This window comes from Phaseolus vulgaris, chromosome 10, assembly GCF_000499845.2.
Source record: "Phaseolus vulgaris cultivar G19833 chromosome 10, P. vulgaris v2.0, whole genome shotgun sequence".
In the NCBI taxonomy this organism is placed as follows: domain Eukaryota; kingdom Viridiplantae; phylum Streptophyta; class Magnoliopsida; order Fabales; family Fabaceae; genus Phaseolus; species Phaseolus vulgaris.
Window position 1 is genome coordinate 43,492,616 of NC_023750.2, and position 13,960 is coordinate 43,506,575.

General features: G+C 31.8%; 2 protein-coding genes and 2 non-coding genes across 4 annotated transcripts; 2 read left to right on the plus strand and 2 right to left on the minus strand.

Annotated features, from left to right (window-relative positions):
- Nucleotides 1–3,411: 3,411 nt before the first annotated feature.
- LOC137818698 (pseudo histidine-containing phosphotransfer protein 6-like) lies at nt 3,412–6,142 on the minus strand. Its single transcript, XM_068622263.1, has 6 exons — nt 5,891–6,142; nt 5,234–5,547; nt 4,939–5,069; nt 4,373–4,516; nt 3,997–4,069; nt 3,412–3,772 (listed from the first exon to the last, which is right to left on the minus strand). Exons 2-6 carry the CDS (start codon nt 5,300–5,302, stop codon nt 3,719–3,721), a joined length of 471 nt encoding a protein of 156 aa, XP_068478364.1. The 5' UTR covers nt 5,303–5,547; nt 5,891–6,142; the 3' UTR covers nt 3,412–3,718.
- A 2,715-nt stretch (nt 6,143–8,857) lies between these two features.
- TRNAK-CUU (transfer RNA lysine (anticodon CUU)) lies at nt 8,858–8,930 on the plus strand. The gene has a single exon. It is a non-coding gene; the product is annotated as a tRNA-Lys (tRNA).
- Nucleotides 8,931–10,208: 1,278 nt separating this feature from the next.
- Nucleotides 10,209–10,281, plus strand: TRNAK-CUU (transfer RNA lysine (anticodon CUU)). Its single transcript has one exon. It is a non-coding gene; the product is annotated as a tRNA-Lys (tRNA).
- A 163-nt stretch (nt 10,282–10,444) lies between these two features.
- Nucleotides 10,445–12,892, minus strand: LOC137818131 (palmitoyl-monogalactosyldiacylglycerol delta-7 desaturase, chloroplastic). The gene is made up of 5 exons (XM_068621368.1): nt 12,019–12,892; nt 11,790–11,930; nt 11,542–11,682; nt 11,293–11,399; nt 10,445–11,207 (listed from the first exon to the last, which is right to left on the minus strand). The coding sequence occupies exons 1-5, from the start codon at nt 12,691–12,693 to the stop codon at nt 10,994–10,996; spliced, it is 1,278 nt and encodes a 425-aa protein (XP_068477469.1). The 5' UTR covers nt 12,694–12,892; the 3' UTR covers nt 10,445–10,993.
- Nucleotides 12,893–13,960: the final 1,068 nt, after the last annotated feature.

Below are 13,960 nucleotides of genomic sequence, written 5' to 3' on the forward strand. Positions count from 1 at the left end.
ATCTTTTGTTATTAAATTAAATTAGAATTTTAAATTATAATTAAGAGTATATTACTTAATGTTTAATAATAATTTGATTCTGTTAATCTTTTGTAAACCTTGATGATTTTGATTGTGTAAGTCGAATTAGTCGGATACTGGAATCTCTATCCGTAGAGAGAGTAAGTATATGTAAAATGCAAAAGAGAAAGTAGTAGGTTTTGTTGAGAAATGGAAATAGATATTGGAAGAAGACAACACGCGGTGTCCTGTTTGAATGCAGATGGACAGAAGCAGAAGGGAAGAAAATAGTCTCTGCTTTGTTTCTGCTTTCTTTTCTGCTTTCTTTCTGCTTTCTGCTTTGGGTCAACAATTTGACTCACACCATCCATGTCCATCAAACTTCAATTCACTGACTCCACTGAATACTTGGTAATAACTTCAACTCAAAACCACAACACTCACGTCTTTTCTCACAAGAGGATCATACATATATATCTCTAGCCTTTTAGCTAACCTACCTACTCCATCTTTTCTTTAAGCTTTCTTCAGTTTTTTTGACCCATCTTCATGCATGCATACAACATAAATTAGATTCTCTTGCACAGGGACATTGTTTCCTCATTGCTTTAACCTCTACCTAGATAGAGAGAGAAACTACACAACTTCTACCTTCATGTTATGTTATGCTCACAAAAAATTAAATAATCAAAAAACATAATTATAAGAAAATCATTAAATAAAAACTAATTTTAAAAATTAAAAATAATTAGTTTACGTACTTACTAAATTAGAAACCATTTTAAAAATTAAAAATATTATTGGTTTTTAAATTAATTTTTATTATTAATAAATAGTTTTTAAAGGTTTTTACTATCAAATTTAGAATTTAAATAATTGGTAGTTAAAACTTTGTTAGTTAATTAAATATCAATTTTAAAAATGATATCTAATTTAGTTATTATAATAACTAATTATTTTTATCTCTAAAATTAGTTTTTTTTAATGATTTGTTTTTATATAATTCTTGAATGATGGTTGAAAAGAAACTTATATTGAAAATGTGATTTATTGTGCTAATTTTTTAACCTAATGAAAAATTGGAACTTTTTACATTGATTGTATCTATGTTGGTTGTTTAATTGGTATAAAATGTCTAAAAGAACCAACATAAAAAAAAAAAAAAAAAAACTTTGTTATGGTAGTGGTTCGCTTTAGGAGCAGTGACTGCATAAAAGCAATTTCGTAAAAAGACGTCTCAGCATGTTAATGAAAAAGGAATTTATACGCATTTCCTTTGACCTTAACTCTTACCTGAGTTCTTATTTTTAGTGTAAAGAACCAAACTCTCCAACCAAATTTATTGGAACGACCTTCGCTGGAAATGTTTTGAATGTTATTAAAGTAATGACATAGTTATTATTTTTACAATGAAGTTGAAATAAAGAGAATGATTATTTTTCTATTTAGTTAGTCGGTTTTTTTTTTCTTCTTGAAACGATATTCACACTCTTCTTTCATTCATCTACTTCTCGTTCTTGTGAACTTCAAACTCAGATGGTACTTGTAAGAAACACTCCGCTTAAGTGAAATCTCGGTGTTTGGTGCTATTAATACTGAATGATGACGTATCTTATTCTCGAAATTTATACTTATTTATATGATTATCATGTACCATTTATTATTTGGCCGGATTAAAAGTTTGGATCATGATTAAGAATATATTACCTAATGATTGACCACTGAGTTAGTTTTTTTAATCTTCTGTTTAGGCATAATAAATTTGGTTGTGTCGGTTGGTCCTGATCAAGTACTAGACTTTCAGTTGTCGTACGAATTCGACCAGTACAGTTCTTATTCTTAAAAAAAATCACTAAATTAAGTAATATATATAAACTACCATTAAACTCATATTATAATATATATGTTATTGAATTTGGAATACATGTATTATCTATTATGTCTTACAAATAATGTGTATACTTTTAAATTTGAATGTATACTTTTTGAGTCAATTTTTTCAAACATACAAAGGGAAACTATACTCGAAAGTAGGCTTTATTTGGTAAACCATTTTGCACGAACTTCGTTTATTCATTGCTTGTCCTTCAATTCGTACCACTCTTACTCTTTATGTAATTTCTATAAAATAAAACCTAACATAACTTAAAAACAAGAGAAATATTTTTTTTATTTCAAGATTTTGAACAAGAAAAAGTCATGATTCTTTCTACTTCTGCTTTCTTTTCTCTTTTCTCTTCTGTTTGGGTTTCATTCAATTTCCTCACCAAAATGGTAAAAAGTACTAAAGCACTTTGAAAAGTAACACATTTTAAATTATTTCTTTCCATTTTTGTACTCTTGAATAATTTTGGTTATATTCCGTTTTCTGAACAGGTGGTGAAATAAAATGTCGTAAAAAAAAGTGTTCGTTTATTATGGTATGATATGATGGAAAAAAAAAATAAAGATAGTGTTTATTGAAAAGTAGTGAGTTGATTGTAGGTTGAGTTTTAAATATGATAGTTAATGAGTACATAAAATCATATTTCTTCTTTCTCTAATACTCTTATGGGTTTTGATGAAATGTTATCTATTTCTACCGGAAGATTGTTGATATTTTCACCATGAAAAACAAACTTGTTATCTTTAAGATTTTCTTGGATTGTTTCACCATGAAAAACAAACTTCTTATTTTTAAGATTTTTTTGGATTGTTATTTTTATCTTGTTTTCTAGGTATTTGTTATGTTGTTTGGGGATAGGATAATTTCTTAAGTAATATTATAATGTGTGTTATTTCTATGCTTGTGAAATTTAGTTTAAAAGGTAGATATTTTTTTTGGATTTTTTTTTCTTTTAGAGATGTAACACGAACATTCTAGGAGGTCATTTATCCTATTACTATTCTCATTAAGATACGTTTAACTGTAAAGTTCTGATTAAATCTAGAATTAAGACACGTTTAATTGCGGAGTTCTGATTAAATCTAGAATTAAGACACGTTTAATTGCGGAGTTTTGATTGGATTAGAACACTATTTGTTTGTGAATCACAAAGTTTCTGAGATTGTTTTTTTTCTCTTGATAGCTATTATGTTGTTGGGAAAGTGTAAGATTTTGGTAGCAATACTTTATTTGGTGTTAGTTTCATGATTAAGCTTCTTAATGCGATAAGATTATAGAGATGTTACACTATCTGATAATTGAGACTGAGGTTGTTGTACAAGGTTTGGGTTATATTTTTTGATTGTTTATAAAAAAAAAGTAGCATCATTATTTTCTGCAATAGAATGTTTTTGGTGGTGAGGGTTTGATGGTATTTTGTTTGGTTCCAAGCAGTTTCCTATTGAAACCTTTTCATTCCATTCCATTTCTCTCTACTATGAACTACTATGAGCTAAAATCCAAAGAGAAAGTTTCTAGGAATAGTAAATATCGAAGCAGCACCAACTTTCAATAGATTTGATCCACTTTAGCCAAAAAAGTGAACAGGGTTACAGCGAAGCATGGTGTAAGGAAGAGCATGATGGCACTACGTACACTAGAGAATCCAAACAACAGACTCAGTGACCCCTTTTTTCTATTCCCTACACTCCCAAGTACAAAACCTCTGCATCCTTTGGTTTCGCTAAAACCAGAAACACCTGCTCTTAGCCTCACCAAACCACAAACCAAGCAACACAAAACCAAAATACCAACAAAAATAACCCACAAACTATTTTTTATCATCACCCTTTGCTAATTCTGCACTGGGTACCTAACTCCTGCAGCCAAAGCACGTTGCTGCTCAATCTGTTCATTACCAAACATTAAACAAGTTACTTCAAGTTTTTCTCAAATCTAGTTCAAAATACTAGTCTTCTTTTACTCAGTATCTTATGTTACAATCATAAATTGATACAAGTTTTAGACAGAAAAATGAGATTATAGACTGGTGCAAGTTGTAAATATATTTCTATAGTGTAGCAAAATGATTGTGAATTTAATAAAGCTCAAATGGTAGAGTGCAACGTTACTTGGAACAGTTCGTGCAATTTGTTCTTGAGATAGCAGTACTCATGCTCCAGCATCTCCAAAGCTCGCAAGCAACTGCAACCGGGTGAAAAGAATGGAAAATAGTTGTTTGTTAGAATTGGCAGTGACTAATATATTATGAACACAACAATATAATTTTTTGTGGTACATGGTTGAAAAGTGACTAGAAATATGGCACAGTTGTGGCAGCATTATTATATTCCAAAGTGTTGGAACGTGGGAAGATGAAGATTTGCGAAAGGGAATATTGCAATAAATGGATAAAGTGTGAGATGATTAGAAGAAATGGAAAAAGGGTAGTGAAAAAAGATGCAGGAAATGAGAGGGAACAGTGATAGTTTGGCAATTGGCACCCACCCAGCACGGTTATTCTGGTCAGTAGCAGCACGAAAGGCCACGCAAACGTTTCTAACTCTCTTGGCGCCAATGCTGGAGCTACTTCCCATGAACTGATTCAAATGATTCCCCATTTTCTTATAGTCCCAAAACTCTCTCTCCATTCTGCAACCATTCACAGTAACATTCATTATTCTATCATCACTCAAACCTATCCCATCATCATTAATCACTTCCTCATAATAATAACTACTGCAAAATTCACTACCTAACAAAATAAAGTCAAAATAATGTGAGAAACTTCTGAAATTATTCTCTAACCAGCTCGGAATCCTAGAGAACACATCAATCACATTAACCTATTCTATAACAAGATAACACATTCTAAACACAAAACACAAAATTCCAACAACTAAACTCAAACAAAAATAAGTGAAACACCTAAATGCCAAACCTGTTAAACCGAACTTGCAATGAGTCTACTACACTTTAGCTATAACTGATATAATAATATTCATACGAAGAAGCTGAGAACTGAAAACTGTGACTGATGAAGAACTGTATAGGAAGAGAAGAAGATTTATTACAGCAAAGCTCTGAGATTGGTGAGAAGCTTTTCGGATTCATGGAAGTAGATGTTGACAACCTCGGATACGAAGTTTGGGGAGGACTCATCCTGCAGCTGCTGAAGCTGCAAGAATTGCTCATCCAACACTCCCTGCTCAAACAAACAAAAAACAGCATGCATTATTAATGATGCATGTTTTGCCAATTACTATATCTACATGTGAGAATTGCTACATATGTACATGTGAGTGCATAGGATGAGAAATCAAGAAGAAGAAATGAAGAGGGTTGGATTGGATTGTCTGAAAGTGGTACCTGGTGGAAGAGGAAGGCAAGGAGACGGTTCATGTCGGCCCACAAGAGGTCGGCACCCAAACCAAGCATCCACAGTGGCAGACCCGTTTTGGCTGACTCTATCAGTTCACTCAATTTATCAAAAGTGTTTTCGAGAGTGGCCCTTAATGGAGAATTGTTGTGAGTATGGAAGATATATATAATATTTGCAGAATCAAACTCAAAAACCTCAACTTTCTTTGTTCTTTTCTTGTGCTTTATGTTCTTCTACATCTGTTTAAACCCACTCTTGGACCACAGTAACTATTCTTCTGCTGCACCCTCTTCCTTCAATCCTGAGTTAACAAAATATAAAAAAAATGAGTAAATGAAACTGATAAGATGAAAGTTAATGAATTTAATATTTTAAACATATAAAACGAATAACAGTGACATTTAAACTCTTTGGGTTCTGTGATCTCAACCCAATTGAATGCACCATTAATAATTTTCATGTGAAGGTAATGAAAACCATAAAGACTCAACCTTTCTTAAAAAAGAATATCTTTGACAACGTTATTATTCTGGAAAACAAAGCATGAAATTAAAATGCAGAGGAAATGGGAAATGGGTAGGGGCGTGCAGGTGTTTTAGGTTATCGAGGTGAGTGTGTGTTATCTCCCGGACCATCCTACATACCCTCCCTGCAAGTTTTGTGTTGGAGGTATGGGTGTGGTACCGACCTGCTGCCCCGGTAACCGGTCACTTGGCATGCGCCTGTCTTCTGCTAAATGCTGCGTCTTTGCAGCCTCTCTTCCCACCCGACACCACCTGCTGCCGGTAACCTGTCAGTCACCACCTTCCTGCCACCATATTCCACTAGCTAAACACATCTCAAATCCATTGTAATTAATTACCTTTGCATCATGTTTTATCATATGTGTATGTGTGCATGCAGAATCGACATGACATGATATATAGAGGCAGAGTTGAATGCATGGAGTGAGTCTGATAAAAAATGGTGATTTGGGTGGACCGTGGCTTCTTTTTGTTTGTGGAAAATAAGAGGTTATTGAGAAGTATACTTTAATCCTAACTCAACTTCATAAAATCGATTTATGAGACTGATGTTTGTATTCACGTCGAGAGTAACAGCTCGTGGAATAACATATTATGAATATTCAGCGGTAACATGATAGACCCAACAAACACTTGTTATGATAAATTTTAAATGACTCTGATATCATATTACTATTACGAAGTGAATTTAAACCTAACTTAACCCCGTAAAACTGAATACAGTTGAAGTTTACACTCACTTATATACAATAAAATATCATCAATCACATACTAACACTAATATAAACACAAATACGATACTACATGTATACGAATAGGAAAATATACCTGTAGTGACACGAGTATATATTATATAAATTAAGAATATAAGTCTAAATACTGAAACATAATTTAAGATGAGTGTACGCTCATAATAGGTGGTGACAAGACAAATGCTTATGAAGATGGTTCCACCTTTCTGATGAGGTTTGAAACCTTTTTCCACTTTCCCGAGGCAAATGAAAAGGAAAAGGAAAAGAAAGAAAAGCCTTGTAGGTAGGGAGAGTGAGGGTGATGGTACATCGAAATCAGGGCATAGAGAAAAAGAAGAGAAGTTTGAAGTTTGAAGATAATAACGCCCGTTGAACAAGGCTGTCATGGCTCATACGTGTACACTGTGCAATGCAGGTAAGGGTCTTGCAAAGTTTAGACCATGCTGGACACGTGGTGCATTATGGGTAACTTGAGTTTTTTTGTCTGTAGAACAAGCAATTTTAATGGATGATCAGAACAACACTTTTCAATTCTATGTTCATTCACGGTGATGGACCACCCTAAGAAACCAGTTAACATTTGCACCTATTAATAAACTGTTTCTGCCACCATTTTAGATATGCAGTTTTTTTATACATAAAAAACACTTGCTTAGATTAGGAATGTAAGTGGGGTTCACATTATCTATCTAGCTCATGAATTTTCTATTTATTTTTTTTTATACTTCATTAAGTTTTACTTACTGAACCAATTTATATAATTAGCCTAGATAATATTATAGTGTATGGATTTTAAATGTGATAATTAAATTCAACCCCATCTTATAACATAATATATATTATTTATTTAATTATTTTTTTGTATAAATAAAATTATGTGAATATTTTTTAGATTGAGTTTGATGAGTTGTGAGAAAATTCTGATTCTTTTTTAATATTTTAGTATTTTATGTCTTTACAGTATATTTTAATCACTTAATTATGTGACCCAACTCAATCTTGTTATAGTTGGGTTGTTAAATAAATAAAAAAGGCTAATTCAACTCATTCCAATACAATTTAATTAGATCGAGCTTAAAATTATATTGAACACACCACTTACACTCCTATAGTTGAAAGGATAGGATTTGATAAAAAAAAGTATAGTTTATTATAATTTTTTTACAGTTATTTTTTTTAATATTAATCTATATAAATATTTTAGCTGATAATTTTTTGTGAAATTTTATTTAATTTTTATTATTTTTCAATTGAATATCGATAAGAATAAGAAAAAAAAACACAATTGAAGAAGAATATTAAATTGTCCAACCGTAATAATAGTGTCTAAGCCCCATTAAAATAGACAATAACATATAAGTCAAAAGCTGAAATGATGTTATTTTATCCTCTTCCTTTTCATATAATTGGCACAACAATGCTGATTATGTTATAAAGGTAATCATCAAATTTGGTTCTTCATTTTTATAAGATAATCATTATTTGATTATAACACAATAGATTATAATAAGTTATGAAAATCATCATTACAATAAATTTATAATGATATTTCATATTATTATTTAATATAAGTCTAAGAATAATTCAAAACCAAAAATAACTACCCTGATAATAATTTATTTTGTGCTTCTTGAGTTTGGAATAAACTTAGAGAAGTACTACTGGCATATACTCAATGTTTTTTACAATGCTAATCATTGTTTTAAACAAAAAATAATTAGTGGTAAAATTATCTAGAAGTTGAAACGAATTAAATTTTCTCAATTATATCGAAAAATTCTTCATACATAATTTCATAATTTGATTATTTGTGAAATGGTCGATAAGAATATTAATTGTATTTGAAGTTCTTTTGTACTCCTTTGTTGCATCTCGTTTGTTTTTTTTTATGTGTTTTGTGACTTTCAAAAATATGGAAAAAAATAAGTGAACAAAAACACAACTATCACCCGTAAAAGTATCAAAAAACTTACTACAATCACTAATATTCATCACTAGTTACTATTAACCACTACCACTTAAAAATAAGAAGAAAACACCACACTTTATACTATACTCATAAGAAGGATATTATTAAAATTTCAGAATCATTTTTACACATCCATCAAGTATATATATCTCGAAAAGCCCGATCTCATAAACAAGTCTAAATAATTTTTCACCAGCTTAATTTTTCGACCTAGAAGCTTAATAATAAGAGAAACATTAACATATTTGTAAAATGTATTCTTTTATTTATTGAGTAAAGTTTATACAATTATTAATATTTATGTAAAAAAATTGGAATAACATTATTGGAATAATAATCTAAATAATATTATTTTGTTTTGGCATAGCCCGTCTAGCTCAGTTGGTAGAGCGCAAGGCTCTTAACCTTGTGGTCGTGGGTTCGAGCCCCACGGTGGGCGATTTCTCTTATTTTTTTAATTTTTTTAATTTTTTATTTACATTTGTTAAGTATTTATTTTCTCTTAATCTAACTAAAATTTGTAGCATGACCCACATTTAGAATTTATGCATTAATTTGGTCCGAGATCAAGTTCTATTGTGAATAACTACAAATTACCACATGAGATGAGACAAAGCTACTAAAATCTGGAAGAATCTCAAAGCATATCATACATACTATTAGGATACATTTCTATGGCAACCAAAATCTCTATAAACTTAAAAATAAAAAATCTTGAAAAATAATTAGTTCATTCAGATACTAGGAGAACTTAAATTTGTGCATTGTACAGCTAGTGAGTTCAAACTCCAGAGTAAAACAAAAAATAAGAGTACTTAGATATGTTATGTACTTATATCCTAATCACATCAATAAACAATATTCACAAAGAAAATTATAAGAAATGATACATAAATAGAAATAATCAATTCTTTTTAGACCATAATTATAATAGCCTAGCCTGGTCCGGCCCGTTGGACACTAGATCAGCCCGTTGGGCTGGAATATTTTTTACAGATCCAGCAAGTATATATATCCCAAAAGCCCGATCTCATAAACAAGTGCCAATGATTTTTCTTGAGCTTAGTTTTTCGGCCCATTAAAGATAAACCATTGTTAAGCTTAATAAGAGAGAGGGAAAACTAACAAATTTTCATTTATTAACTGGTGTAAGTGAAGTGCTTGATAGAGTGGTTGATGGATAAAATAGTCTTAAAAAATGTGTAAATATAATTAAAAATAAGTTAAATATAAGTTATAGATAATTAGATAAATTGTGATTGATTAAATTAAACGATCCTATTTAAAAAATGTAAAATGACCTATATTTAGATTGATGTAGAAGTCAAATCAGAAGATAGTAATTTTGACCAAAAAAAATAATGTTACTAAAATAATTTAATTATAAGGCACAAGTTATATTTAAGTTGATTCAATTATTTAAATATTTCTAATTTATTATCTTGTTGGAAAACATTGTTAGTTGAGAGAAGTGTTCATAGAAACAAGTTTGAGTAATTCATGCTCTAACTAGTTTAAGTTTAAATTAAAAAGCAAGACATATAAATATAATATCCAAGCTGGTTTTGTTTTACATTGAAATAAAGAGAAAAATTAACGTATTTGTAAAATGTATTCTTTTATTTATTAAGTAAATTTTATACAATTATTTATATTTATGCAATTTTTTTGAAAAATTGTAATCTTTATTTAGTTTATTTTGTTTAGTTTTTATATAGCCCGTCTAGCTCAGTTGGTAGAGCGCAAGGCTCTTAACCTTGTGGTCGTGGGTTCGAGCCCCACGGTGGGCGTTTTCTATAACTTTCTTTTCTTTTTTTTAAACTTTTTTTTGTCTATGTCAACAATGAAACTGGACGGTGAAAGTATGCATTTTTCATGCCATGATTATTGGACAATCTTCAGCACATAATGAACATGTTAAACCTTACTTTAGCAAAGAATAATAACATGTGATTGTAGTGCACAAAGTTTGGTTGACAATTCCAATGCCACTTCCTTCAAATGTGGTGGGGGCCAATACCATACAAATCTTGCATTTGTGTTTGGATATGCGTTGAGATAGTGCACTATTGCTTCTCTGTTTACATGCTAACACAAAAGCTACACACTTGGTCTGTAATCAAATTATGACTGAATGAGTTTGGCTTCAGAGCCACTCAGTTTGTATTATTATGCAATGAAGAGTACTGTGCAGCCATTGGGTTGGTATGAACAGGGAAGCATTACAAATAAATTGTTCCAAAGTGATGATGATTAAGGAGGATGAGGAAGGTGACAAGGATAGTCATAGAATATTCTACTGTATCAGTTAATAGTGAATTTTTTTTACTAGATGGTCAAATCCAGCATTCATGTCCATGATGGCTGAAAGTAAGACCCAAGAAGATAATTTCCCTACCAAAACCAAAACCTTTGTGCCATCAACATGTACCTATCAAACTCTTTTCCTTCATTTTACTACTATTTCCAACACTCTTTTTGTTAAAGGACAAAAAATGTGTTTCATGTGGTTATTGTATCACTATTGAATGCCATTCTCTGCTTCTGACTCTCTGTGGGTAACTTGACTTCAGTGGCCAACCCAACAGCTTGGAGAAATCTCACAACGTACCAAGTCATGTCTAGTTGCCACCACTCTAGTCCATGTCGAGCTGAATACTCAAAAGCATGGTGGTTATTGTGCCAACCTTCACCAAATGCAAGCAATGCCACCCACCTGTCAAAATTTTCATTTTTTTAGATCAGCATGTGAACTAGAACCAATTATCAAACTATGAAAAGTTTATGATAAGAAAAATTACCAATTATTTCTGGACAAGTCCCTGGTGTTCCAGGCCTGATTCCCCCATACATGGCAAGCTGAGTTTACAAACCAGGTTATGTGATAAACCCAAACAATCCTCACTCCCTGCGTTTATCAAAGAAAGGTGTAATTGAAATAGTCTAGTCTACCAAATTGGTTCTCACTTTTCTTTTTTCTGATATGAGTTGTGTTTAAAGAACAAATATTCTTTTTAAAGTGAAAGTAAAATGAGAGAAACTTTTAGTACCATTCCCCAAACTAGGAAAGGAAATCCTCCTGCTGCATATAGAAGGGTTCCCAAAGCAAAAGGGTGGACAAGGTAAGTGCTTCGGAGAAGTCTATAAAAAGGTTGTTTCTCTAAATCAACAACATTATTTGGCTCTCCACACTGCACATACATAAAATATCCCATGATAAATTTGCAAAAATTAAGGTTGTTTGCTTATGCAGAAGAGAGGTAGAGATAAACATTCATATGGTGTCTATTACACATACCCTTTCAATGATAGAATTAGTATCAAAGAGCCAGCTCATATGGCTGAACCAGAACCCTTCAGTGGGGCTATGAGGGTCTCTCTCAGAATCACAAAACTGGTGATGGTATCTATGTGTGCTTACCCAATCTATTGGGTTTCCCTGCATCACCACAACAAAACAAAAACAAAAGCATGAAGAAAGATACGGAGAAAGAAGAATGGAAAGGTTTTGAAGAAACAAAATCCACCTGAAGTGCCAGAGCCCCACAATAGGCAAAGAAATATTCAAGCCATTTGGGAAGCTTGAAACTCCTATGAGAAAGGTTCCTGTGGAAAGAAAGAGTGATGCCAAAAAGGCCAGTGACAACGTAGAGAGCCACAGCCACCCAAAAAGCTGGCCAATTGAAGTGGAATGGAGCAAAGAGGCAAAGCACATGCATGACCAACACCATTCCAGCAGTGCCAACATCTAAAGAGTTCCATTTCCTCCCAAAGAAAACACTCCTCTCTCTCTTCACCTCAACTTCAGACAACAAAATCCTTCTGTGTTTCAGTGACCCCTCTGCCTCCAAACCCCCTCCAAATGCTGCATTGGCCGTGGCTTTGGCCGTCACTGCCAAATTATAGCAAAAGGGGTTGTTTTTAAGGGAGATTTTGCTTTGTTTTTGGTCAAAGCTGAAGTTTTTAATGGACCCAAGACCAAGAACAGTAGTACTATTATCCCGCCGTGGAATTGAGCGGTGAAGGGTGGTGCAGCGGTGGAAAATGGGGTTTTTAGGTTGGGTGGTGATGAGAGCCATGGAATGGAAGCAAGGGAATTGAATGATTTTTGTGGAAGGTGGTGTTGTGGGGATAATTGGTTTGGGTTTTAACGTGGTGAGGTTGATTGTGACGTGCAAGTGCAAGTGACCAAACAAAACCATTAACAAACATGTGGTGTGGCCGGTGTAAGGAAAATGGATTTTGAAGAGAAAGGAAAATTGTGGTGAAGTTAAAGCAAGTGGAGACAGAGAGAAACAGAGGATAACTCAAGCTGTTGGCCTGTGAATCACATTGGTTCAAGGGGATTCGAATCCAACAACCTTCTCATCTTTTCATTTCTCATATAAAAAACACACTTCTGTCTTTTTTTTTTTTTTCTTTTTTTTTCTGTCAGGTATTCTAAGTTGAAAAGAAAACAAGATATTGGTCCTAGTTCCTAAATATATATTTTTTTAAAATTATTTGTGATACGACTATTGATGAGGTCGAGCCCAATAATAAAGTGTGAGAAATACATGATATTTATAACTGAATTTAATTAAAAAGATTTTTTTTTATTTTTTATAAAGAAGATAGAACTTTAGTTATAGAGATTGATTGTAATTGCTTCGAGAATATAACTCAAGTGGAAGTGGAGAGAACACTATCCTATACAAAGAAAAGAAGATAACCTGATAGAAAATACTCGAACTCAGATAACACACGAGGACATCAGCTTAAAAGAAGTAATTTCAACCTATGTAGCATAGACACTGACACGAATACGATACGATATGAATACCGTACAAATACACACGGAGATATGTATAATCTCTAAAATTAGAACACGGGAACATATATCTATATATTATATAATTATGAATTATATAAATTAAAAATAAAGATTTATGTGCATTAAGTATGTTTTAGTTTTTTTGGAGAAAAAGATTTTTTCATGACTGATTCAAAAGAATTTGTTCTTTATTTTTATAATCATTGTAATAAGCTTTAGTTTTTTAAAAAATAATGTATTTCTTATTTTAAAAATTGTGTTAGATCCGTGTTAGAATTATCATAAATCTAACAAATATTTTTTGAATTAGACATTTCACCGATAGGTGTCCGTCCTACCCGTGTCTTACGAGTATCGGTATCCGATACGTGTATCTGAAACGGACACGCCATTTAAAAGAAGTGTCCGAACTTCATAAATTTCAACTCATGTTTTACACTATTTTCACTATATACACCTAAATTCTATCCAATGGTTAAATTAATAATACTATAAAATTAAATTTTACTCCAAAAATATATAAAATTATATACTATAAAATTTACCAATGTATAAATATAAAATTGTAAATATTTATTCAATCAAACCTAGAATTTGCAATTACTTTTGCAACCGCATTCACCTTATTATTAACGCAAAATATCAAACTGTATTTT

Excerpts from the sequence above, each read along its gene's own strand:
- LOC137818698 (XM_068622263.1), bottom strand. The coding sequence starts at position 5,302 with ATGCTTGGTTTGGGTGCCGACCTCTTGTGGGCCGACATGAACCGTCTC. Across the intron at positions 4,517-4,938 it reads ACCAATCTCAGAGCTTTGCT|AATGGAGAGAGAGTTTTGGG; the intron begins GTAATAAATCTT and ends GAATGGTTGCAG. Across the intron at positions 4,070-4,372 it reads GACCAGAATAACCGTGCTGG|TTGCTTGCGAGCTTTGGAGA; the intron begins GTGGGTGCCAAT and ends ACCCGGTTGCAG.
- LOC137818131 (XM_068621368.1), bottom strand. The coding sequence starts at position 12,693 with ATGGTTTTGTTTGGTCACTTGCACTTGCACGTCACAATCAACCTCACC. Across the intron at positions 11,683-11,789 it reads CTAATTCTATCATTGAAAGG|TGTGGAGAGCCAAATAATGT; the intron begins GTATGTGTAATA and ends ATGTATGTGCAG. Across the intron at positions 11,208-11,292 it reads GACTTGTCCAGAAATAATTG|GTGGGTGGCATTGCTTGCAT; the intron begins GTAATTTTTCTT and ends AAATTTTGACAG.